The following is a 23,777-nucleotide window of genomic DNA, read 5'->3' on the forward strand; positions in this document are numbered from 1 at the left end:
GATAACATCTGGTGCCAGCAAGGGCATGCACTTTTGGTGAGAGTATAAATCTGGACAAATTTGGAGCAAAGATTGCAGCACTCATTATAATTCAAAACTTACATGGGCTTTGACCAAGGATTTTGATGTCTACAGATTTACCCTTCCCCAGCACTCTGCCTGGGTACAGTGGTGTGCACAAAATTAGGGACCAGCAAGTCCAATGTAAGATGTAATGGTGAAAATATGGAGTTGTGCCCATCAGTAGGGGTCTGATGAAAACAATTAGGATCTGTGGGTAATATGGAATGACTGCATTGAGAAGGATGAAGCGGGTCTCTTAGCAGACATGGGAAGATGACTGTGTTATGTCATCAGACCAAAAGGAGCAAGAGCAAGTGTAGGAAAAGACAAATCTATTAGTCTTTAAAAACTACAACAAGGCCAGGGACAGTGGCTGATGCTTGTAATCCTAGCACTTTGGGAGGCCAAGGTGGGAGAATTGTTTGACCCCAAGGAGTTTGAGACCAGCCTGGGCAACATAGTGAGACCTCGTCTCTACAAATAATAATAATAATAATAAATTAGCCGGGTGTGGTGGTACATGCCTGTAGTGCCAGCTGCTTGGGAAGCTGAGGCGGGAGGATCGCTTGATCCCAGGAGGTCAAGGCTGCAGTAAGCTGAGATTGGACCACTGCACTCCAGCCTGGGTGACAGAGTGAGACCCTGTCTCAAACAAAAACAAAAACAAAACTACAAGAGTTATATATACATACATATTTACACATAGACACACATACATGTATACATGCATATACACACAGACGTACATGTGTATATCTAAAATGATCTTCAGGAATGCACAGCAGACCATTAGGGTAGCCACCTCTTGTGGGAAGAGGGGTGGCAGATCTTCATATTTTTATTCTAGATTTTTATAATCATGTACAAATTTAAAATTAATTTTTTGTTGACAAAACCAGGCAGTAAGGAGAGGCCTACATAGGGTTGCATTTGGTAGGCTTCTCTTCACATACTCTTCTTTCTCATTCCCTGTGTATCTGACACATCCTTTCAGAGGGGCCTGACTGTGGAGTGATGTTTCTTCACCGCCTGCTCATCTCCTGTGACTTTCTTGCGTTCCCTTCTGAGCCTTACCACCTTCGTGGGATGGGTGTCCCTGGCTGAAGGTGTACCTCCGCCATGTTCCCCTCCTCCAGTACCTTGGAAAGTCCCGGTGTGTCCCTGAGCAGCGTGTCTCCGAGGGGATTGTCTGGAACTCTCATCCCCACAATAGGAAGGGTTTTTCAGTCATGGGGGAACACTGCGTTCCTGTCTGACCTCCTGGGGTTCCTCATTTACGTGGTCGGTGAGCTGTTGAGAGGCTTCAGGAAGTCAGGAGTGAGGAGGCCTGCCTAGCTCTGTGAATGCAGCTTTCCTAAGTTTCTCTGGCCATGGAACCACTTTCCCAGAATGCCTGTTGACATCTTCGTGCTCCACCAAGATGTTGGGAAGTGCGGCTCTTTCCCTGGTTCCCACTTGGACTTTCTCCTTAAATCTTTGCAGCCCTGGGATTTCCAGCTGGTTCCATGCCCATCCATAGCCCACATAGTCTCTCAGTCTGCCTTGGCCCCTTCTCCTACCTCGGCCCTCAACCCATTCAAACAACAGACCTGGTCACCTCTGAAATTTGGTGTTAACTCCAGGGATTGATTGCTCACTGGGGAGCAGGGGCTAGATCCAGCCCACAGTGGTGCTTGACGGGGTCACCCATGTTTAAAAACACAACTTGAGCCAATATTGGGCTCTTAGAGATCTGGTTTCTTATTCCATAATCCATGTGCCTGTGAAAATGGGAAAAAGAAACTTTGACAGGGATAGCCATATGTTTCAGGAAAAAAAAAAGGGAGAGCCTCTTTTTCAGACTAGTCCTCCACGTTTAAAATGTGAGAGAGCTTGTTTGCACCTTCCACACCGGCCCGTCCTACTCATTTATGTGAGTGGTGCGGGGACATGCTGGCTTAGAGTTTGCCGCCCATGCTTGAAGCTCCTCGGTGCCGGCACCTTGGTACAGGCCCTAGCTCTTTTGACCTAGAAAGCTTTTTTGTTTGTTTGTTTCCAGCCATTTCCTTTTTTTAATTTACAGTTTGCGTTCAGTGCAAACCCATAGCATGAGATGTTACTATGAATCAAAATGTAAATACACAAACACAATATAGAATCCAAAACAGAGGTGCAGCATTCAGGAATGAAGCAGAAGACAGGTTCATTCACATGCACAGTAGCTTCAGGGCTGTGTGATCTGGTTGTTCCCATGTAGCCTCCTAAAGATGGAAAAAAATGATTTTGGTCATCAAGACTACTGTGGCCATATTAGATACTGGAACCGTAGGAAGTTCTTCATAAGAGCTTTCCAGCAGGTCTGTGTGTTCCCAGTTTCTTCACCCCCCAGTCTCTCCTCTGTGTGCTGTAATTATTTTTCTAAAACACAGACCGCATTTTGTTGTACAAACTGGATTACGCCTCATTGCTCAAGGATCCAGTCCAGTTCCCAGCAGGGCACTCCACAGCCCCGGCCCTGTAGGTCTTCCAGCCACCCCAGCCAGGAAGCCAGTGCTCCAGTTAAGTCAGCAGACTTGCCGGAAGCCTTTGTGCCTTTGCAGATGCAGCTGTCTGCCAGATGCCCTTTCTTCTCATCTGTTGGAACCATGCCTTGTCCCCTCCCCTGAAACCTGTCAACCTTGCCGCTGCTGAATTCCTTATCTGGCTTCTCTGCCTTTGCAGACCTTGGCTGTTACAGCACTTCGTACGTATAATTGTGATTCCCTCCGGAGCCATCTCTCTGTAGATTGGGAGCAGTTAATTTCCCTTAATCTTTTTTTCTCCCCCCAGCCCCATACTAGAGACACTCTCCCATGGGTAGTGCATAAATATTTGTTGCATGACAATTTAGTCTTTAATTTCTCACTTTTATGACATTATTGCTTTGTGATATCTTCTACTTTCATGATAGGATGGGTAAATTGCAGGGAGAGGAACTGTAAATACGGATGCTTAATTCTTCCTGCTTTCAATTTTTTTCTCTTAAGTTGAATGTGCTTTTTGTTGCTCCACCTCTCTGATTGGAGCCTCACATTGGGAGCCTGAGGCAGTGGAATATCAAAAGAGGGTAGCCGTTGAATGTTTATTTTCAATGTCAGCCGTGAAACCTACCACTTCGAATAGTGGGGCCTGGAATTCAGGCTCAAAGTCTTTTCCCCATATTTGTTTCCCACTTTGGCCTCTCTTTTGCTTGAAGCTGTGTACTAGACTCTCATTAACTTTAACAAGAATTACGGATGTGCCCTCAGGGGGCCTCTCACACTGCCTTTATTTGCTGTAATTTTAATGAATTCCACCCGTAGAAGTGTAAGAATAAAAGAGGATATACTTGAGCAAAGGGAAAGAGAGGGTTATTACACATTGTACCTTTTTTTAAAAAAATTGCAGAGTAATGTCAGCTATTCTTCCATTTGTCTCCTTTGGTTGCCAGTGAAAAATAATTTTGGCTGCTTATTTTCCAAAGCAGAAACTGAAGTCAAACACGAACCTTTCCTAGATAAAGATTCACTCATAATCATTTTCGAGAGTTGATATGTACCTTATGCAAGGTGCTGGGAATAAAAAGATGAATTTATTCCCATAAATATGTACACGTACTATGAACCCAGAAAAATTTAAAATAAAAATTTTTAAAAAGATAGATGTATTAACAGGTACTTATATAGCATTTAATATGTTGCAGACATAGTTTTAAATTGTGTCAGTTATTTGTTTCTGCATCATAGAACACCTTAAAACTTAAGTGACTGAAAACAACCACCATTCACTTGCTCGTAGTTTTTTGGGTCAGCAGGTTGGGCTGAGCTCAGCTAGGGGGTTCTTCTGCTGGTCTTGGGATGCCTCATTCTACTGAAGTCATCATCTGGTTATTCATTTGGAGCCAGATGGTCTACAGTGGTTTCACATATCTGGCAGTTGGTGCTGGCTGTTGGCTGGGACACTTATCTCCAGCACTGTAGCTCAGACATGCTTAAGTGACAGCAATATATATATATATATATATATATATATATATATTTGTTGTTGTTGTTTGTTTGTTTGTTTTGTTTTTGTTTTTGTTTTTGAGACAGAGTCTTGCTCTGTTGCCCAGGCTAGAGTGCTGTGGCACAATCTTGGCTCACTGCAATCTCCGCCTCCCGAGTTCAAGCAATTCTCCTGCCTCAGCCTCCTGAGTAGCTGGGATTACAGGTGTGTGCCAGCACGCCCAGCTAATTTTTGTATTTTTTTTTTCAGTCGAGATGGGGTTTCACCATGTTAATCAGGCTGATCTCAAACTCCTGACCTCGTGATCCACCTGCCTCGGCTTCCCAAAGTGCTGGGATTACAGGTGTGAGCCACCGTGCTTGGCCATCACAGCGATATTTTAAGAGAGTGGGAGGAGAGGCTGTAAGGTCTTTTGAGACCTAGGCTTGGAAGGTGCAAAGAGTCTGTTGTAATCTCTTGGCCAAAGCCAGTCAAAAGGCCAGCCCAGATTCAAAAGATGGAAAACTAGATTCCACTTCTTCTTATTTTTAAATGGGCCACAAAAATTCTCTATAAAGACTGACTTATTTAATGCTTACAACAACTTGAGGTAGTTGAGGTAGGTTCCTCTATTATTCCCACTGTTCAGATGAGGAAGGTGAGGCATAGCAGAGAGGTTAAGTAACTTGCTCAGGGTCACACAGCTTGGGGCAATACACCATGGTAAGTCCTTTGGAAGTTGCTGCTCATTATTTTTGCCTTACAGCCACTATAGGACCAACTTATTATTTCTCTGCAGCCTTGCAGAGAAAGAGGTCACTCACATTTGCCATGCAGCTGCCATGTGTTGGAAGCTTCATATATGTAGTACCACTAAACCGTCACAACTAGTCTGAAATGGAGATATTATTATTCCCAGTATTCAGGTGAGGAAACTGAGGCTGATGGAAATTAAGTACACGTCATACAAGGGGATGATAACCTACTGTTCCATATGCAAGAGTTTGTTTTCCCTAAGTAAACAATAAATGTGCTGGGGCAGATTTTTTGTTTTTTGTTTTTTAAAAAATCTTCTGCTTGCATCTAGGAAGTGTTAAGAAAAAAAAATCTGTTGATTTGTTTATGACAACCCATACATTTCAGAAAAGTAGCTGGAATAATAAACATGTTTTTCAGTTGTCCAGTGGAGCCCCAAAATAGAAGCAAGATGAATATTCCATTCCGCATTGGCAATGCCAAAGGAGATGATGCTTTAGAAAAAAGATTTCTTGATAAAGCTCTTGAACTCAATATGTTGTCCTTGAAAGGGCATAGGTGAGTACATCTGCAATGCACGAGCTTGGCAAAGAATTAGCTTAGTTTTTCAAATGCAGAATAAAACAAATCTATAGGAGCCTGCTTAGCTTGGAGTAGCAGTTATGTAATTTGTTGGGCCAACCCAGTTGTTATAAGGATGTGCCTTCTTCCTGTTGTTTATGGAACCCTTTGCATAATTCCCCAGCTGAGAGTATAATGGAGCTCCATCTTCCATGAGGGTTTTGGCAAAATTACCTTTGAAAATCTCTTACACTGCTCGTATAGCACAGAGGTTGCCATTCCATCTCTGATGAGGCCAGCACCACTCTGTTCTGGAGGTAGAGAATCATTATTATTCCAACTGAACATCAAATTAGTAGCTAGTCTTGCATGCTCTATGAAAAATAAATGTCCTCACATGAGAATAGCAGCAGGGAGATGCCCAGCCCCGATCTTGCTGGCACTGTCACGACAGGCTCATGAATGTTAAACAGAATCGCTATCTTCTTCCAACTTATCTTTTCTTCCCCACATCTTGCTTGCTTTCTTTGCCAAGAGTGAATAGTTCGAATGACTCTAAATGTGAGCATGGTGAACCTTCACAGCTTAAGGGAGAATTTTCTGATGACTGAGACGTGTGAAGCTCTGTGCCAGGTGTCGGGAGTTTTTAGGTAGGAGACCGGAAATGATGGTCTCAGGTGCTGCAACTCTCAGGAGCCAGTGGCTAGAAAAAGGTGTTTTGATGCGAAATTAGACGTTTTTGTTCTCAATGCCTGGATCTTTGGTCATTCTAGGTCTGTGGGAGGCATCCGGGCCTCTCTGTATAATGCTGTCACAATTGAAGACGTTCAGAAGCTGGCCGCCTTCATGAAAAAATTTTTGGAGATGCATCAGCTATGAACACATCCTAACCAGGATATACTCTGTTCTTGAACAACATACAAAGTTTAAAGTAACTTGGGGATGGCTACAAAAAGTTAACACAGTATTTTTCTCAAATGAACATGTTTATTGCAGATTCTTCTTTTTTGAAAGAACAACAGCAAAACATCCACAAATCTGTAAAGCTGGTGGGACCTAATGTCACCTTAATTCTGACTTGAACTGGAAGCATTTTAAGAAATCTTGTTGCTTTTCTAACAAATTCCCGCTTATTTTGCCTTTGCTGCTACTTTTTCTAGTTAGATTTCAAACTTGCCTGTGGACTTAATAATGCAAGTTGCGATTAATCATTTCTGGAGTCATGGGAACACACAGCACAGAGGGTAGGTGGGGCCCTCTAGGTGCTGAATCTACACATCTGTGGGGTCTCCTGGGTTCAGCGGCTGTTGATTCAAGGTCAACATTGACCACTGGAGGAGTGGTTTAAGAGTGCCAGGCAAAGGGCAAACTGTAGATCGATCTTTATGCTGTTATTACAGGAGAAGTGACATACTTTATATATGTTTATATTAGCAAGGTCTGTTTTTAATACCATATACTTTATATTTCTATACATTTATATTTCTAATAATACGGTTATCACTGATATATGTAGACACTTTTAGAATTTATTAAATCCTTGACCTTGTGCATTACAGCATTCCATTAGCAAGAGTTGTACCCCCTCCCCAGTCTTCGCCTTCCTCTTTTTAAGCTGTTTTATGAAAAAGACCTAGAAGTTCTTGATTCATTTTTACCATTCTTTCCATAGGTAGAAGAGAAAGTTGATTGGTTGGTTGTTTTTCAATTATGCCATTAAACTAAACATTTCTGTTAAATTACCCTATCCTTTGTTCTCTACTGTTTTCTTTGTAATGTTTGACTACGAGAGTGATACTTTGCTGAAAAGTCTTTCCCCTATTGTTTATCTATTGTCAGTATTTTATGTTGAATATGTAAAGAACATTAAAGTCCTAAAACATCTAAGCCCTTGTCAATGAATTTCTCTACCTGCTTTTTAGACAAATTGTTCTTTTTAAAACTTTATGATGGGAAAGCTTGAGGTCTAAAAATAGCACCTGCTAAGGGTAATTTAGTTCAACCAAAGATCTAAGACTTAATTCTTGTGCATCCATTTAAAAAAATTCAACACGGTGTGGGAGCTTTCCATTTGCTTTTGGAATGGGCGTTATCAGCAAACCACCTTCCATTGCAGCTGAAGGTGTAAAGTTCTTTTTTTTTAGATGGAGGCTCGCTTTGTCGCCCAGGCTGGAGAGTGTGGTGGCGCAATCCTGACTCACTGCAACCTCCCCTCCCAGGTTCAAGCAATTCTCCTGCCTCAGCCTCCCGTGTAGCTGGGACTACAGGTGCTGGCCACCATGCACGGCTAATTTTTGTATTTTTAGTAGAGACGGGGTTTCACCATGTTGGTCAGGCTGGTCTCGAACTCCCGACCTTAGGTGATCCGCCCACCTCTGCCTCCCAAAGTGCTGGGATTACAGGCATGAGCCACCGTGCCCAGCTCTGAAGGTGTAAAGTTCTATGAGCTTTGTCCCATTTGCCCCAGAAACATGCCACTAGGACTGTTTTGAGCTATCTTCCTGGTTTATTTGATTGCATAATGACTCCACCAGTGTCTTGTCCCATCTCTGCGCTGGTTAGTTGGCTCCCCTGTTCAGGTCACAGCCTCCAAGGCTTGGTTCTGTCATCTGTAACAGGAGGGTTGAAATAACTCCCCCACGACTTACCTTAAGGATGTTTAAAAGTTTAAAACAAGGGCTCGATGCAGGATGTGAATAATTACCACAATGAAGTTTTAAGTAGCAAAAGCCAGGCAGTCCATGGATTCCAACTAAGTGTTCACACATAAAAGTCATGCTCAGAGTCAGCCTCCCCTCCTTCCTCACCCTTTCATATGTGGTTGCACATCCCTGTCATGTGTATCAGACCTGTGCTTCTCAAATGTCTGCTAATTTTCATTCCATTGCTATGTCAGCTCTGCTATGTCAGCCCTCAGTGGATTATTCAGCAGTCTCTTCTCTGCCCCCATATTCCCCTCCCACCACAGCCAGTTGAACTATGACTTCCCCTTGTGCTCTTTGTTGATGCATACAAAGTCCAGTACTCCCAGCCTGGCAGTCAGGACTTTGTAGCATGGGACAAGGCCTCTTGCACCTCTCCTGTGTTTGTGATTCTTGGAAAGTGGCATGCATTTGCCCACACTATGACATAAGCCTGGAGTTTCTGTGTCCACTCAGGAAGACCAGATGACACCCGCCAACCTCTTCCTAAACTCATTTGTGTCCTTTCCATTGGGACAATGTTTTCCTTTGTTTCACCAGGGGGATCCTTTTCTCCCATTATACCATCTCTGTTTTGTTCTTTACTGTGCCAACGTGGCTGCATATGTGCCTTCCCCATACAGCAGCATGGAAAGAACGATGGTTCTCTACCTCCAGCACCTAGTGTCCTGCCTTGCGCTTCGAGGTGCCCAGTGAAGTCTGTTCTTTTTAGAGACAGGGTCTCGCTTTGTCACCCAGACTGGAGTACAGTGGCGTGATACTAGCTCACTGCAGCTTCGACCTCCTAGGCTCAAGTGATCCTCCTGCCTCAGCCTCCCCAGTAGCTAGGACTACAGGTGTATGTCACTGTGCCTGGCTAACTTTTTAAATTTTTTTGTAGAGACAGGGTCTCGCTATGTTGCCCAGACTAGTCTTGAATTCCTGGCTGCAAGTGATCCTTTTGTCTGGGCCTCCCAAAGTGCTGGGATTGCAGGCAAGAGCCACTGCGTCTGGCTGAATGAAAAATCTTAATGTAGGTCATGTTGGTCTTTCTGAGTACTGTAAACTGAGCTTGGAGTAAAGGCAGAGAGGTATGATCTGTCACATAACATGGATCTTTTGTTTTTTTTTATGGAGTCCGTCTCTGTTGCGCAGGCTAGAGTACAGTGGTGTGATCTTGGCTCACTGCAACCTCTGCCTCCTAGGCTCAAGTGATTCTCCTGCCTCAGCCTCCCAAGTAGCTAGGATTACAGGCACTTGCCACCACGCCTGGCTAACTTTTATATTTCTAGTAGAGACAGGGTTTTACCATGTTGGCCAGGCTGGTCTTGAACTCCTGACCTCAAGTGATCCACCTGCCTTGTGCTCCCAAAGTGCTGTGATTACAGGCATGAGCCATCACCACATACATGGACTTTTAATATATATATTTTTTCAAGAGCTTAGTATCCAATTTCGTTATCTACTAAAATGGTCAAATATGATTCTGTGGTTGAATGAGGAAATTTAGTGTCTTGTGAGTTCCCCCAGAATCATCTTTATAAATCTGAAAGCTTTTGGAAAATGGTTAACTACCACATACAGACAAGGGGTAATCACTGGTGTCTGGCCAAACAGGGAGGTTCTGGAATAGATATTGCTGGAAAATATTCATCAGAGCAAAAAACTTGACCTTTGTATGTCTCAAGGGAATGAACTGATGCCAACCTGCTGACCACGCAGAGAGGGGTGAAAAGGGGAGATAAAGATACAGGCTTCTGGGTCAGCAAGCTGCAGGAGTCAGAACTGGTTGGTCTTTCCTTGAAGATTAAAATGGAAAGCAAGGTAGATTGCAAGGTGTCTTTGCAGCCTTGCAGAGGCTGGGAGAGGGGCTGCCTCATATTCCTTTGGAGCCTCTAAATTGTACTTCTTCCCCAAATGAAACTTGGAACTTTTTTTTTTCTTTTAAAATTGGTTAAGGCCGGGTGCAGTGGCCCACGCCTGTAATCCCAGCACTTTGGGAGGCTGAGGTGGGCGGATCACCTGAGGTCAGGAGTTCGAGACCAGCCTGACCAACATGGTGAAACCCCGTCTCTACTAAAAATACAAAATTAGTTGGGTGTGGTGGCACATGCCTATAATCCCAGCTACTCAGGAGGCTGAGACGGGAGAATCACTTGAACTTGGGAGGCAGAGGTTGCAGTGAGTCAAGATTGTGCCATTACACTGTAGCCTGAGCAACAAGAGCAAAACTCTGTCTCAAAAAAATAAATTAATTAAATAAAATACAATTATTTACAACGTGTAATCATTATAATGCCATACAACCAAGAAAAACCAAATTTTTTTCTTGTGTTCCTTGTGTTTACCTCTATGCCCTGCTTTGTCTCCAATACTACAATTCTGTTCTTTGCATGAGAAATAAAATCATGTTCTGTCCCTAAGGCCTAAATCCCCTGCTAGAGCCCATTGATTGAAATGCCTAATGCTGTCTCATCATAACTTACCTGAAGCTGGCAGGTTTGGCATGCACTTAAGTGAATTATGTGAGGTAACAAAGAAGTAGTCCCTCCTCCCTCCTCTTAGAGCTGAAGGGGCTCTACAAGCTGAAGACACATAAAAATGGACAAAACATTAGATGTTGTCCAATTCTGCCAAAGGCATTACCAGGTCTGGCCTTGCCCTCCATGATTAATGTTTGTTGTATCACGTTCTTTGGAAGGAAAATAAAACGAGGAAGAATTTTTTCACATTTGATGGGAATGAGTATAATTAAAAAGTGAAATGCTACTGAGTCTGCTAAGAAATCGATCATTTTAATTGGAAGGAAGATTCCTGGTTTCTGTCAGTAATTGGGCTCTTGGTAATTTAAAGATGGAATTCCTGACAGTTTGTGATAAATTGGCTTCTTTTGGGCTAAAGAAGGTAAGAAGTTCTAATTACCCCTGGATTATTATTCCAGAGTGGACAGAATCTTGGTCTTGATCCTGATCAAAGAGATTGGAAGAGAGATAGAAAAGCTAGCAATGAGCAAAGGCTTATTGAATTTATTTTAAGAAGCTAAAGAATAAAATTGTTCATTTGATGTGACAGAAATAAGAGCTTGTGGTATCTGAAATCCTAGAGATGTCGATTGGATTTTCTAAGAAAATAGGAAATAAGGCATATTAGAAGAAGTTTATGTTTGCAAAAGTTAGGTTATGCAGAAAGCTCTGCTTATTTGTTAGCACACACGAGAATATTAACAAACTTAGACCTCACTTAGGGACAAGTATGGAATTTGTGCTTTGAGTGTTTAAACATATAAGAAATCTGCATTAGGTTTAAGGAAGTGTAAAATGTTTTAGTCTAGTGACAAAATAAGTTAATAGGAATATAGGCAGGGCCCTGATTAATGTATCCACTGACCCTGTCTCTGTGGGTAGCCTGCCTTTGCTTCTATATATATTGCCTAAGAATACCTGAACCTGGGAGGTGTTCCAAGATGGCCGAATGGGGACAGCTCTGGTCTGCTGCTCCCAGTATGATGGACGCAGAAGACGGGTGATTTCTGCATTTCCAACTGAGGTACTTGGTTCATCTCATTGGGACTGGTTGGACAGTGGGTGCAGCCCATGGAGGGCGAGCTGAAACAGGGCGGGGCGTCACCTCACCCGGGAAGTGCAAGAGGTCAGGGGATTTCCCTTTCCTAGCCAAGGGAAGCCATGACAGACTACCTGGGAAAATGAGACACTCCCCACCCAAATACTGCACTTTTCCCAAGGTCTTAGCAACCAGCAGACAAAGTGATTCTCTCCCATGCCTGGCTCAGTGGGTCCCATGCCCACAGAGCCTTGCTCACTGCTAGCGCAGCAGTCTGAGATCAATCTGTGAGGCGGCAGCCTGGCTAGGGGAGAGGCGTCCACCATTGCTGAGGCTTGAGTAGGTAAAAATGTGGCCAGGAAGCTCAAACTGGGCGGAGATCACCGCAGCTCAACAAGGCCTACTGCCTCTAGACTCCACCTCCATGGGCAGGGCATAGCTGAACAAAAGGCAGCAGACAACTTCTGCAGACTTAAACATCCCTGTCTGACAGCTCTAAAGAGAGCAGTGGCTCTCCCAGCACAGCATTTGAGCTCTGAGAACAGACAGACTGCCTCCTCAAGTGGGTCCCTGAACCCTGTGTAGCCTAACAGGGAGACATCTCCCAGTAGGGAACAACAGACACCTCATATAGGTGGCTCCCCCTCTGGGATGAAGCTTCCAGAGGAAGGATCAGGCAGCAATATTTGCTCTCTGCAATATTTGCTGTTCTGCAGCCTCCGCTGGTGATACCCAGGCAAACAGGGTCTGGAGTGGAACTCAAGCAAACTCCAACAGACCTGCAGCTGAGGGACCTGACTGTTAGAAGGAAAACTAACAAACAGAAAGGAATAGCATCAACATCAACAAAAATGTCATCTGCACCAAAAACCGATCTGTAGGTCACCAACATCAAAGACCAAAGGTAGATAAAAATCACAAAGATGGGGAGAAATCAAGCAGAAAAGCTGAAAATTCTAAAAATCAGAGCACCACTTCTCCTCCAAAGGATCGCAGCTCCTTGCCAGCAACGGAACAAAGCTGGATGGAGAATGAATTTGACGAGTTGACAGAAGTAGGTCAGAAGGTCGGTAAATTACAAACTTCTCTGAGCTAAAGGAGGATGTTTGAACCCATTGCAAGGAAGCTAAAAACCTTGAAAAAAGATTAGATGAAATGGCTAACTGGAATAAACAGTGTAGAGAAGACCTTAAATGATCTGATGGAGCTGAAAACCATGGCATGAGAACTTCGTGATGCACGCACAAGCTTCAATAGCTGATTGGATCAGGTGGAAGAAAGGATATCAGTGACTGAAGATCAAATTAATGAAATAAAGTGAGAAGACAAGGTTAGAGAAAAAAGAGTAAAAAGAAACGAACGAAGCCTCCAAGGAATATTGGACTATGTGAAAATAGCAAATCTACGTTTGATTGGTGTACCTGAAATTGATGGGGAGAATGGAACCAAGTTGGAAGACACTCTTCAGGATATTATCCAGGAAAACTTCGCCAAGCTAGCAAGGCAGGACAACATTCAAATTCAGGAAATACAGAGAACACCACAAAGATACTCCTCGAGAAGAGCAACCCCAAGACACATAATTATCAGATTCACTAAGGTTGAAATGAAGGAAAAAGTGTTAAGGGCAGCCAGAGAGAAAGGTCAAGTTACCCACAAAGAGAAGCCCATCAGACTAACTGCGGATATCTCAGCAGAAACCCTACAAGCCAGAAGAGAGTGGGTACCCATATTCAACATTTTTTTTTTGTTTTTTTTTTTTTGAGACGGAGTCTCGCTCTGTCACCCAGGCTGGAGTACGGTGGTGTGATCTCTGCTCACTGCAAGCTCCGCCTCCCAGGTTCACACCATTCTCCTGCCTCAGCCTCCCAAGTAGCTGGGACTACAGGTGCCTGCCACCATGCCCAGCTAATTTTTGTGTGTGTGTGTATTTTTTAGTAGAGATGGGGTTTCACCGTGTTTGCTAGGATGGTCTCAATCTCCTGACCTCATGATCTGCCCACCTCAGCCTCCCAAATTGCTGGGATTACAGGCGTGAGCCACTGCGCCCAGCTCAACATTCTTAAAGAAAAGAATTTTCAACCCAGAATTTCATATCCCACCAAACTAAGTTCATAAGTGAAGGAGAAATAAAATCCTATACAGACAAGCAAATGCTGAGAGATTTTGTGACCACCAGGCCTGCCTTACAGGAGCTCCTGAAGGAAGGACTAACCATGGAAAGAAACAGGTGGTACCAGCCACTGCAAAAACATGCCAAATTGTAAAGACCATCAATGCTATGAAGAAACCTCATCAATTAATGGGCAAAATAACCAGTGAACATCATAATGACAGGATCAAATTCACAAATAACAATATTAACTTTAAATGTAACTTGGCTAAATGCCCCAATTAAAAGACACAGACTGGCAAATTGGATAAAGAGTCAAGACCCATCTCATGTGCAAAGACGCACATAGGCTCAAAAATAAAGGGATGGAGGAAGACCTACCAAGCAAATGGAAAGCAAAAAGAAGCAGGTTGCAATCCTAGTCTCTGATAAAACAGACTTTAAACCAACAAAGATCAAAAGAGACAAAGAAGGCCATTACATAATGGTAAAGGGATCAATTCAACAAGAAGAGCTAACTATCATAAATATATATATACCCAATACAGGAGCACCCAGATTCATAAAGCAAGTCCTTAGGGAACTACACAAAGACTTAGACTCCAACACAATAATAATGGGAGACTTTAACACCCCACTGTCAATATTAGACAGATCAGCGAGACAGAAGGTTAACAAAGATATTCAGAACCTGAACTCAGCTCTGCAACAAGCAGACCTAACAGACATCTACAGAGTTCCCCACTCCAAATCAACAGAATATACATTCTTCTCAGCACCACATTGCACTTATTCTAAAATTGACCACATAATTGGAAGTAAAGCACTCATCAGCAAATGTAAAAGAACAGAAATGACAACAAACTGTCCCTCAGACCACAGTGCAATCAAATTAGAACTCAGGATTAAGAAACTCACTCAAAACCGCACAACTACATGGAAACTGAAAAACTTACTCCTGAATGACTACTGGGTAAATAACGAAATGAAGGCAGAAATAAAGATGTTCTTTGAAACCAATGAGAACAAAGACACAACGTACCAGAATCTCTGGGACACATTTAAAGCAGTGTGTAGAGGGAAATTTATAGCACTAAATGCCCACAAGAGAAAGCAGGAAAGATCTGAAATCAACACCTTAACATCACAATTAAAAGAACTAGAGAAGCAAGAGCAAACAAATTCAAAAGATAGCAGAAGGCAAGAAATAACTAAAATCAGAGCAGAACTGAAGGAGATAGAGACACAAAAAGCCCTTCAAAAAAATCAATGAATCCAGGAGCTGGTTTTTTGAAAAGATCAACAAAACTGATAGACAGCTAGCAAGATTAATAAGGAAGAAAAGAGACAAGAATCAAATAGATGCAGTAAAAAATGATAAAGGGCATATCACCACTGATCCCACAGAAATACAAACTACCATCAGAGAATACTATAAACACCTCTATGCAAATAAACGAGAAAATCTAGAAGAAACGGATAAATTCCTGGACACATATACTCTCCCAAGACTAAACCAGGAAGAAGTTGAATCTCTGAATAGAGGAATAACAGGCTCTGAAACTGAGGCAATAATTAATAGCCTACCAACCAAAAAAAGTCCAGGGCTAGATGGATTCACAGCTGAATTCTACCAGAGGTACAAAGAGGAGCTGGTACTATTCCTTCTGAAACTATTCCAATCAAGAGTAAAAGAGGGAATCCTCCCTAACTCATTTTATGAGGCCAACATCATCCTGATACCAAAGCCTACCTAGAGACACAACAACAACAAAAAAAAGAGAGAATTTTAGACCAATATCCCTGATGACCATCAATGCAAAAATCCTCAATAAAATACTGGTAAACTGAATCCAGCAGCACATCAAAAGGCTTATCCACGACGATCAAGTTGGCTTCAACCCTGGAATGCAAGGCTGGTTCAACACATGCAAATCAATAAACATAATCCATCACATAAACAGAACCAATGACAAAAATCACATAATTATCTCACTAGAGGCAGAAAAGGCCTTTGCCAAAATTCAACAGCTTTTCATGCTAAAAACTCTCAATAAATTAGGTATTGATGGAACATGTCTTAAAATAATAAGAGCTATTTATGACAAGCCCACAGCCAATATCATACTGAATGGGCAAAAACTGGAAGCATTCCCTTTGAAAACTGGCACAAGACAAGGATGCCTTCTCTCACCACTCCTATTCAATCTGGTGTTGGAAGTTCTGGCCAGGGCAATCAGGTAAGAGAAAGAAATAAAGGATATTCAATTAGGAAATGAGGAAGTCAAATTGTCCCTGTTTGCAGATGACATGACTGTATATTTAGAAAACCCCATTGTCTCAGCCCAAAATCTCCTTAAGCTGATAAGCAACTTCAGCAGTCTCAAGATATAAAATCAATGTGCAAAAATCACAAGCATTCCTATACACCATTAACAGACAGAGAGCCAAATCATGAGTGAACTCCCATTCACAATTACTACAAAGAGAATAAAATACCTAGGAATCCAACTTACAAGGGATGTGAAGGACCTCTTCAAGGAGAACTACAAACCACTGCTCAATGAAATAAAAGAGGACACAAACAAATGGAAGAATATTCCATGCTCATGGATAGGAAGAATCGATATCATGAAAATGGCCATACTGCCCAAAGTAATTTATAGATTCAATGCCATCCCCATCAAGATACCAATGACTTTCTTCACAGAATTGGAAAAAACTACTTTAAAATTCATATGGAACCAAAAAAGAGCCTGCATTGCCGAGACAATCCTAAGCAAAAAGAACAAAGCTGGAGGCATCATACTACCTGACTTCAAACTATACTACAAGGCTACAGTAACCAAAACAGCATGGTACTGGTACCAAAACAGATATATAGACCAATGGAACAGAACAGAGGTCTCAGAAATAATGCCACACGTCTACAATCATCTGATCTTTGACAAACCTGACAAAAACAAGCAATGGGGAAACGATTCTCTATTTAATAAATGTTGCTGGGAAAACTGGCTAGCCATATGTAGAAAGCTGAAACTGGATCCCTTCCTTACACCTTATACAAAAATTAATTCAAGATGGATTAAAGACTTAAACGTTAGACCTAAAACCATAAAAACCCTAGAAGAAAACCTAGGCAATACCATTCAGGACATAGGCATGGGAAAAGACTTTATGACTAAAACACCAAAAGCAATGGCAACAAAAACCAAAATAGACAAATGGTATCTAATTAAACTAAAGAGTTTCTGCACAGCAAAAGAAACTACCATCAGAGTGAACAGGCAACCTACAGAATGGGAGAAAATTTTTGCAATCTACTCATCTGACAAAGGGCTAATATCCAGAATCTACAAAAACTCAGACAAATTTACAAGGAAAAAACCAAACAACCCCATCAAAAAGTGGGCAAAGGATATGAACAGACACTTTTCAAAAGAAGACATCTATGTAGCCAACAGACACATGAAAAATGCTCATCATCACTGGTCATCAGAGAAATGCAAATCAAAACCACAATGAGATACCATCTCACGCTAGTAGAATGGCAATCATTAAAAAGTCAGGAAACAACAGGTGCTGGAGAGGATGTGGAGAAATAAGAATGCTTTTACACTGTTGGTGGGAGTGTAAATTAGTTCAACCATTGTGGAAGACATTGTGGCAATTCCTCAAGGATCTAGAACTAGAATTACCATTTGACCCAGCGATCCCATTACTGGTTATATACCCGAGTGACTATAAATCATGCTACTATAAAGACACATGCACATGTATGTTTACTGCAGCACTATTCACAATAACAAAGACTTGGAACCAACCCAAATGTCCATCAATGATAGACTGGATAAAGAAAATGTGGCACTTATACACCATGAATTACTATGTAGCCATAAAAAAGGATGAGTTCATGTACTTTGCAGGGACGTGGATGAAGCTGGAAACTGTCATTCTCAGCAATCTATCACAAGGACAGAAAACCAAACACCGCATGTTCTCACTCCTAGGTGGGAATTGAACAATGAGATCACTTGGACACATAGTGGGGAACATCACACACCAGGGCCTGTCATGGGGTGGGAGGCTGGGGGAGGGATAGCATTATGAGAAATACCTAATGAAAATGATGAGTCAATGAGTGCAGGAAACCAACATGGCACATGTATACCTATGTATCAAACCTGCACGTTGTGAACATGTACCCTAGAACTTAAAGTATAATAATTTTAAAAAATTGTTTTTTAAAAAAGAATACCTTAACCTGAGGAATAGGTTGGATTTTAGGTTGATGCACTGGGTTATCAACTTATGCACTCGATTATCAACTTATTTTGAATGGTGTGTATATTACATATTTGCAGCTATCTATCTGTATCTCTATATGTTATACAGATAAAATTTCAAACTTAGAGAAAATTTGCAAGATTAGTGCAAACACCTCTTATTCTTTACTTCACCCATATTCACCAATTATTAACATTTAGCTTCACTGCCTTTGGCATTTACTCTTTTCATATATACATATTTTTTTCCTGAACTGTTTAAGGATAAGTTGAAGACATTGTGCCCTTTTATCTCTAAATAGTGTTTACTTCCTAAGAACAAGGACATTCTCCTACATAATTACAGCACAATTATCTAAATCAGAAATTTAACATTGATACATTTAACTAATCTACAGGCCATATTCAAAATTAGCCAATTATCCCAGTAACATCTTTTGTAGCTATTTTGTGAGCTCAGTATGCAGTTCACAGTCATGCATTGCACTTACCTCTCATGTCTCTTAATCTAAATATGAACTAGTTCATCGGCTTCTTCACTCTTCATTTTATTGACGATTTTTGAAATGTATAGGCCAGGCTGGGCACAGTGGCTCACGCCTGTAATCCCAGCACTTTGGGAGGCCAAGGTGGGAGGATTCCTTAAGCCCAGGAGTTTGAGACTGGCTTGGGCAACATAATGAGATCCCATCTCTCCAAAAAAAAAAAAAAAAAAAAAATTAGCTGGGCTTAGGGGTGCTGTGTGCCCATAGTCCCAGCTACTCTGGAGGCTGAGGTTGGAGGATCACTTGAGCCCAGGAGGTTGGGGCTGCATATTGCTCCACTGCACTCCAGCCTGGGTGACAGAGTGAGACTCTGTCTTAAAAAAAAAAAAAAAAAAAAAAAAAAAAGAAAGAAAAGAAAGAAGAAAAGAAGAAAAGAAAAGAAAGTATAGGCAAGTTGTGGCATCTCTCAGTTCGGGTTTGTTCAAATTTAGTTCTTCATGACTGTTTCAGGTTAAGCATTTTTGGCAGGGTTACCATGGAAGCGATACTGTGTCCTCCTCAGTGCATCCTGGGAGGAGGCACCTGATGTTGGTTCGTCTTATCGGTGATATAGTCGCTGGTGTCTTGGTTCATGTGGTGTCCACGAGGTTTCTCCACTATCAAGCTATTACTTGTCTCTTTGTAGTTAATAAGTGATTATAAGGAGATGTTTTAAGACTCTAAATATCCTGATAGTCACCAAATAAATTGCATAGACGTTCCACAAAAAGGATAATACGAGAGGAATTATTTGATGGGAAAGGTGAAGTGATTTATTACTGCTTTTCTACCAGTATTTCTTGCAACCTATTCTTCCTCCTCCCAAAAAAAACACCTTAAAGTATAAGCAAAAGTGTGCAAAAGATACACTGGGAAGTCAAAAATCAGTAGTAGTAGGATATATATTCCAGCAACCCTGAGAGTAACAAATGCATTTGAGAATATAAATAGTCTGGGCAAGTGTGCTTTTTGGTGAACCAGGAAAGGAGGAAAAGAATTCCCTGATCAAAATATAGGGACTCAACTTGTAGAATTTTCATTCCCCGTCTGGTCAAGTTTGTTTATCTCTCAGTATTTTCAGAAGTGCAGCCCTTTGGCAACACATACCTTTAATCGAATAGCCAGATCATGAGCCATACAGCCTGATTATACTTTGAAAGATATCATATAACAGCCTAAAGTTAAAGCTGCCTCTGATGGCTCTGGCTCAGCAGAATAGTCCCCAAGAGAATAATAAAATCTTGGCTTCCATCTAGCCGGGTAAAAAGCCCAAGGCATCTTAAATGCCTGAGAAACGAGACTTGAAGTTGAAATCTAAGAATTTACAGGTCATTTGGGGGGAGAAAAAAAAAGATTATCTTATCCAGCAGAGTGAACAGCAGATAGAGCCGAATCATTCCTTTCTGCTCCCTTCCCCAAGTTTAAAAGCCTAGTTTCTTGAGGTCGAAAGTCCAGGGCTGAAGCAGAAATATATTCAGGAGTTATTGGGAAACGACAGGTGAGCAGGTTAATCTCAGGTAGCAAACATTCTGCTATAAAATACACAGGGAAACACTTTAGGATTTCAGATGCATTTAAATCTAGGGCAATGTTACACACTTTCTAAGGAAATAGGTTCAAATTAAGGCTTCAGCTGTCACCCCCTCTATTAAGCCACCCCAAATTCTCCCGGCTGCACATTATACAACAGATACAGTAGTTACTCAGCATCTTCCACGAGCAGGGTTCTTGTGGATACAGGGACAAACAAAACAATGAATGTTTTGTATCAATTAGGATTTGATGTTCACAATAAATAGAAAACTTGATCCAAACTACCAAAAGCCAAAAAAGAAGAAAAATTGTTGATTGATATAATCTGCTCTTGCAGTCAACGATCCAGTCCCACAAGAGCAAGAACTCACTCTCTAGAGAGACTGAATTAATCCCTCATGAGGGTGGATCCTTCAAGACTCAAATGCCTCTTTTCCAGTTTGTCCCTGGATCTAAACAAACAAACAAACAAACAAACCAAAAAGATCCCACCACCTCTCAACACGTTTACATTGGCAATTAAATTTCAGCATGAATTTTGCAAAGACACACCATATCTAAATCAGAACTCAGGGCCAGCCCCAGGTATGGTTCGCTCCAAAGGGCCTGCTTTTTTAGGGCTCAGTGACTTTGCCCTTCTTCATGTCTTGTTTTATTCTAATCACAGGGCACAGACATTCCTGACATTGCCTCTTCATATGAGGTTGCCCAGGTGACAAAAACGGGTATCTCAGCCTCCCCAGTGATGGTGTCAAGGCTTGTTCTGATTGGACCATCTTAGGTCAGATTCTCATTTCTAAACCAATGAGGAAGGGCTATGCTAATTGGCAGAAATAAAAATCAGGGCCCACCTTGGAGCTGGGTGTGGAGTCAAGCACACCTAAACCAAATGGAAGCCTGGGTAGTTCGCTAAATAAACTCTGCTTTCTTTTGCCCTCTTAGAGCTTACAGCCTAGCTGGAGAGCCAGACATTAACAAGTAAACAATTGGATGTAAAATATGAAGTGAAGCAACACAGAGCTGTGAGACTGTATGTCAGAGGGGCACCATCCAAACTGGGATGTGGGAGGTAACATCTGAGCTAAGATCTGAACGGTAGAGCAGGAGTTAATTTTTTTGAAAAGCGATTAAGGAGAGATGAGCAATTTGGGCATCTTTGAAAGGACATTTTTCATTTGACTTTCTCTTAAGAGAGTTGGTATGTGATACTCAAAATGTACAAGCAATATGGTACCCTCCAGAGGCTGACGTTCTTGCAAGTGGCCACAGGAAGAAGCACTCTCATATATTGTTGATGGGAATACAAAAAGGTATAACTCCGATGAAAGGCAATTTGGCAATATCTTTTTTTTTAATTTTATTATTATTATACTTTAAGTTTTAGGGTACATGTGCACAATGTGCAGGTTAGTTACATATGTATACATGTGCCATGTTGGTGTGCTGCACCCAGTAACTCGTCATTTAGCATTAGGTATATCTCCTAATGCTATCCCTCCCCCCTCCCCCCACCCCACAACAGTCCCTGATGTGTGATGTTCCCCTTCCTGTGTTCATGTGTTCTCATTGTTCAATTCCCACCTATGAGTGAGAACATGCGGTGTTTGTTTTTTTGTCCTTGTGATAGTTTGCTGAGAATGATGGTTTCCACTTTCATCCATGTCCCTACAAAGGACATGAACTCATCATTTTTTATGGCTGCATAGTATTCCATGGTGTATATGTGCCACATTTTCTTAATCCAGTCTATCGTTGTTGGACATTTAGGTTGGTTCCAAGTCTTTGCTATTGTGAATAGTGCCACTATAAACATATGTGTGCATGTGTCTTTATAACAGCATGATTTATAATCCTTTGGGTATATACCCAGTAATGGGATGGCTGGGTCAAATGGTATTTCTACTTCTAGATCCCTGAGGAATCACCACACTGTCTTCCACAATGGTTGAACTAGTTTACAGTCCCACCAACAGTGTAAAAGTGTTCCTATTTCTCCACATCCTCTCCAGCACCTGTTGTTTCCTGACTTTTTAATGATCGCCATTCCAACTGGTGTGAGATGGTATCTCATTGTGGTTTTGATTTGCATTTCTCTGGTGGCTAGTGATGATGAGCATTTTTTCATATGTTTTTTGGCTGCATAAATGTCTTCTTTTGAGAAGTGTCTGTTCATATCCTTTGCCCAATTTTTGATGGAGTTGTTTGTTTTTTTCTTGTAAATTTGTTTGAGTTCATTGTAGATTCTGGATATTAGCCCTTTGTCAGATGAGTAGATTGCAAAAATTTTCTCCCATTCTGTAGGTTGCCTGTTCACTCTGATGGTAGTTTCTTTTGCTGTGCAGAAGAAGCTCTTTAGTTTAATTAGATCTCATTTGTCAATTTTGGCTTTTATTGCCATTGCTTTTGGTGTTTTAGACATGAAGTCCTTGCCCATGTCTATGTCCTGAATGGTATCGCCTAGGTTTTCTTCTAGGGTTTTTATGGTTTTAGGTCTAACGTTTAAGTCTTTAATCCATCTTGAATTAATTTTTGTATAAGGTGTAAGGAAGGGATCCAGTTTCAGCTTTCTACATACGGCTAGCCAGTTTTCCCAGCACGATTTATTAAACAGAGAATCCTTTCCCCATTGCTTGTTTTTGTCAGGTTTGTCAAAGATCAGATAGTTGTAGATATGCAGCATTATTTCTGAGGGCTCTGTTCTGTTCCATTGGTCTATATCTCTGTTTTGGTACCAGTAATTTGGCAATATCTTAACAAATATATGTGTATTTAACATTTGACCTGGCAACCCCATGTCTAGGAACTTATCCTGAAGACATAATTCTAACAATATGAAAATACATATGCACAAAAAGTTATTTTACTGCACCATTATTGATACTTGCCACACATTAGAAACTACCCAAAATGCTCAAACAGAGGAAATGGTTCAACAAACTATGGTACATTCACAAAATGAAATATTAACACCTTGCAACTGTAAGATGGTCCATTCACTGGAATAGGGGACAAAGGAAGAAGTGGGTATTGTGCATCATTCGCCTGTTTGATTCAGATGCACTTCCTGGCTTTCCACTGCTCTGTTCAGTGTCACAGGGGGCTGGCCCTGAAAATGTCACCTTCCAGAGCTCTTTGTCAACTCTTCCAGGTAGGTTCAGCCAATGGAAAGCATTGGCAGGAGGCTGGAGAACAGGAGCAAGAGAGAAGCCAGAGTGTTTCTTCCTCTCTGTCTACTCAGGCTGTTCCAGCAGCTGCAGCTGTGGCAGGGCTACTGGCTGCTCTGTCTCTGGAGTCCCTACCCTCACCAGGCAGCTCTGTGCTAGGGCTGTGGCCACACCATCTCCTTCATTCACCCCCAGCCATGGGGTGGCTGTGGCTTCCAGCTGTTGTGACTCTTTGGGCTGTTTTGACCTCCCGTTTGGCCTTTTGGCTTTTCCATCATCAGGTGAAATATGCTTCGTTGAATGACCTTTCGTGGGCTGTTTTTCTGACCAAACATTGACTAATGTGGGTGAGTTGAGTTTCAAGTGTCCATATGAGACATTCAAAGGGAGATATTTCACAGGAAGTCATATATAGAGGTCTAAAGCTGTGGAGAGTGGTCTTGGAGGGAGACAGATTTCAGCCAGGGGAGTCGGAGGAATCCTCCAGGGAGACAGCCAAGGAAGAGAGCAGAGGACCTAACACAGAACCCGAGAAACACCAAAAGGAAAGAGAA

The 23,777-nt window shown here is 41.8% G+C and overlaps 1 protein-coding gene across 1 annotated transcript in view; it reads left to right on the forward strand.

Moving 5' to 3' along the window:
- PSAT1 (phosphoserine aminotransferase 1) overlaps positions 1-7,248 on the forward strand; it is a 32,947-nt gene extending 25,699 nt beyond the window's left edge. The window contains exons 8-9 of the mRNA XM_016961000.4: positions 5,221-5,358; positions 6,135-7,248. Coding sequence (XP_016816489.3) covers positions 5,221-5,358; positions 6,135-6,240 — 244 coding nt within the window. The 3' untranslated portion in view covers positions 6,241-7,248. The remainder of the gene's footprint in view (positions 1-5,220; positions 5,359-6,134) is intronic.
- The last annotated feature ends 16,529 nt before the right edge of the window (positions 7,249-23,777 follow it).

Source organism: Pan troglodytes, chromosome 11 (genome assembly GCF_028858775.2).
Source record: "Pan troglodytes isolate AG18354 chromosome 11, NHGRI_mPanTro3-v2.0_pri, whole genome shotgun sequence".
Lineage (NCBI taxonomy): Eukaryota > Metazoa > Chordata > Mammalia > Primates > Hominidae > Pan > Pan troglodytes.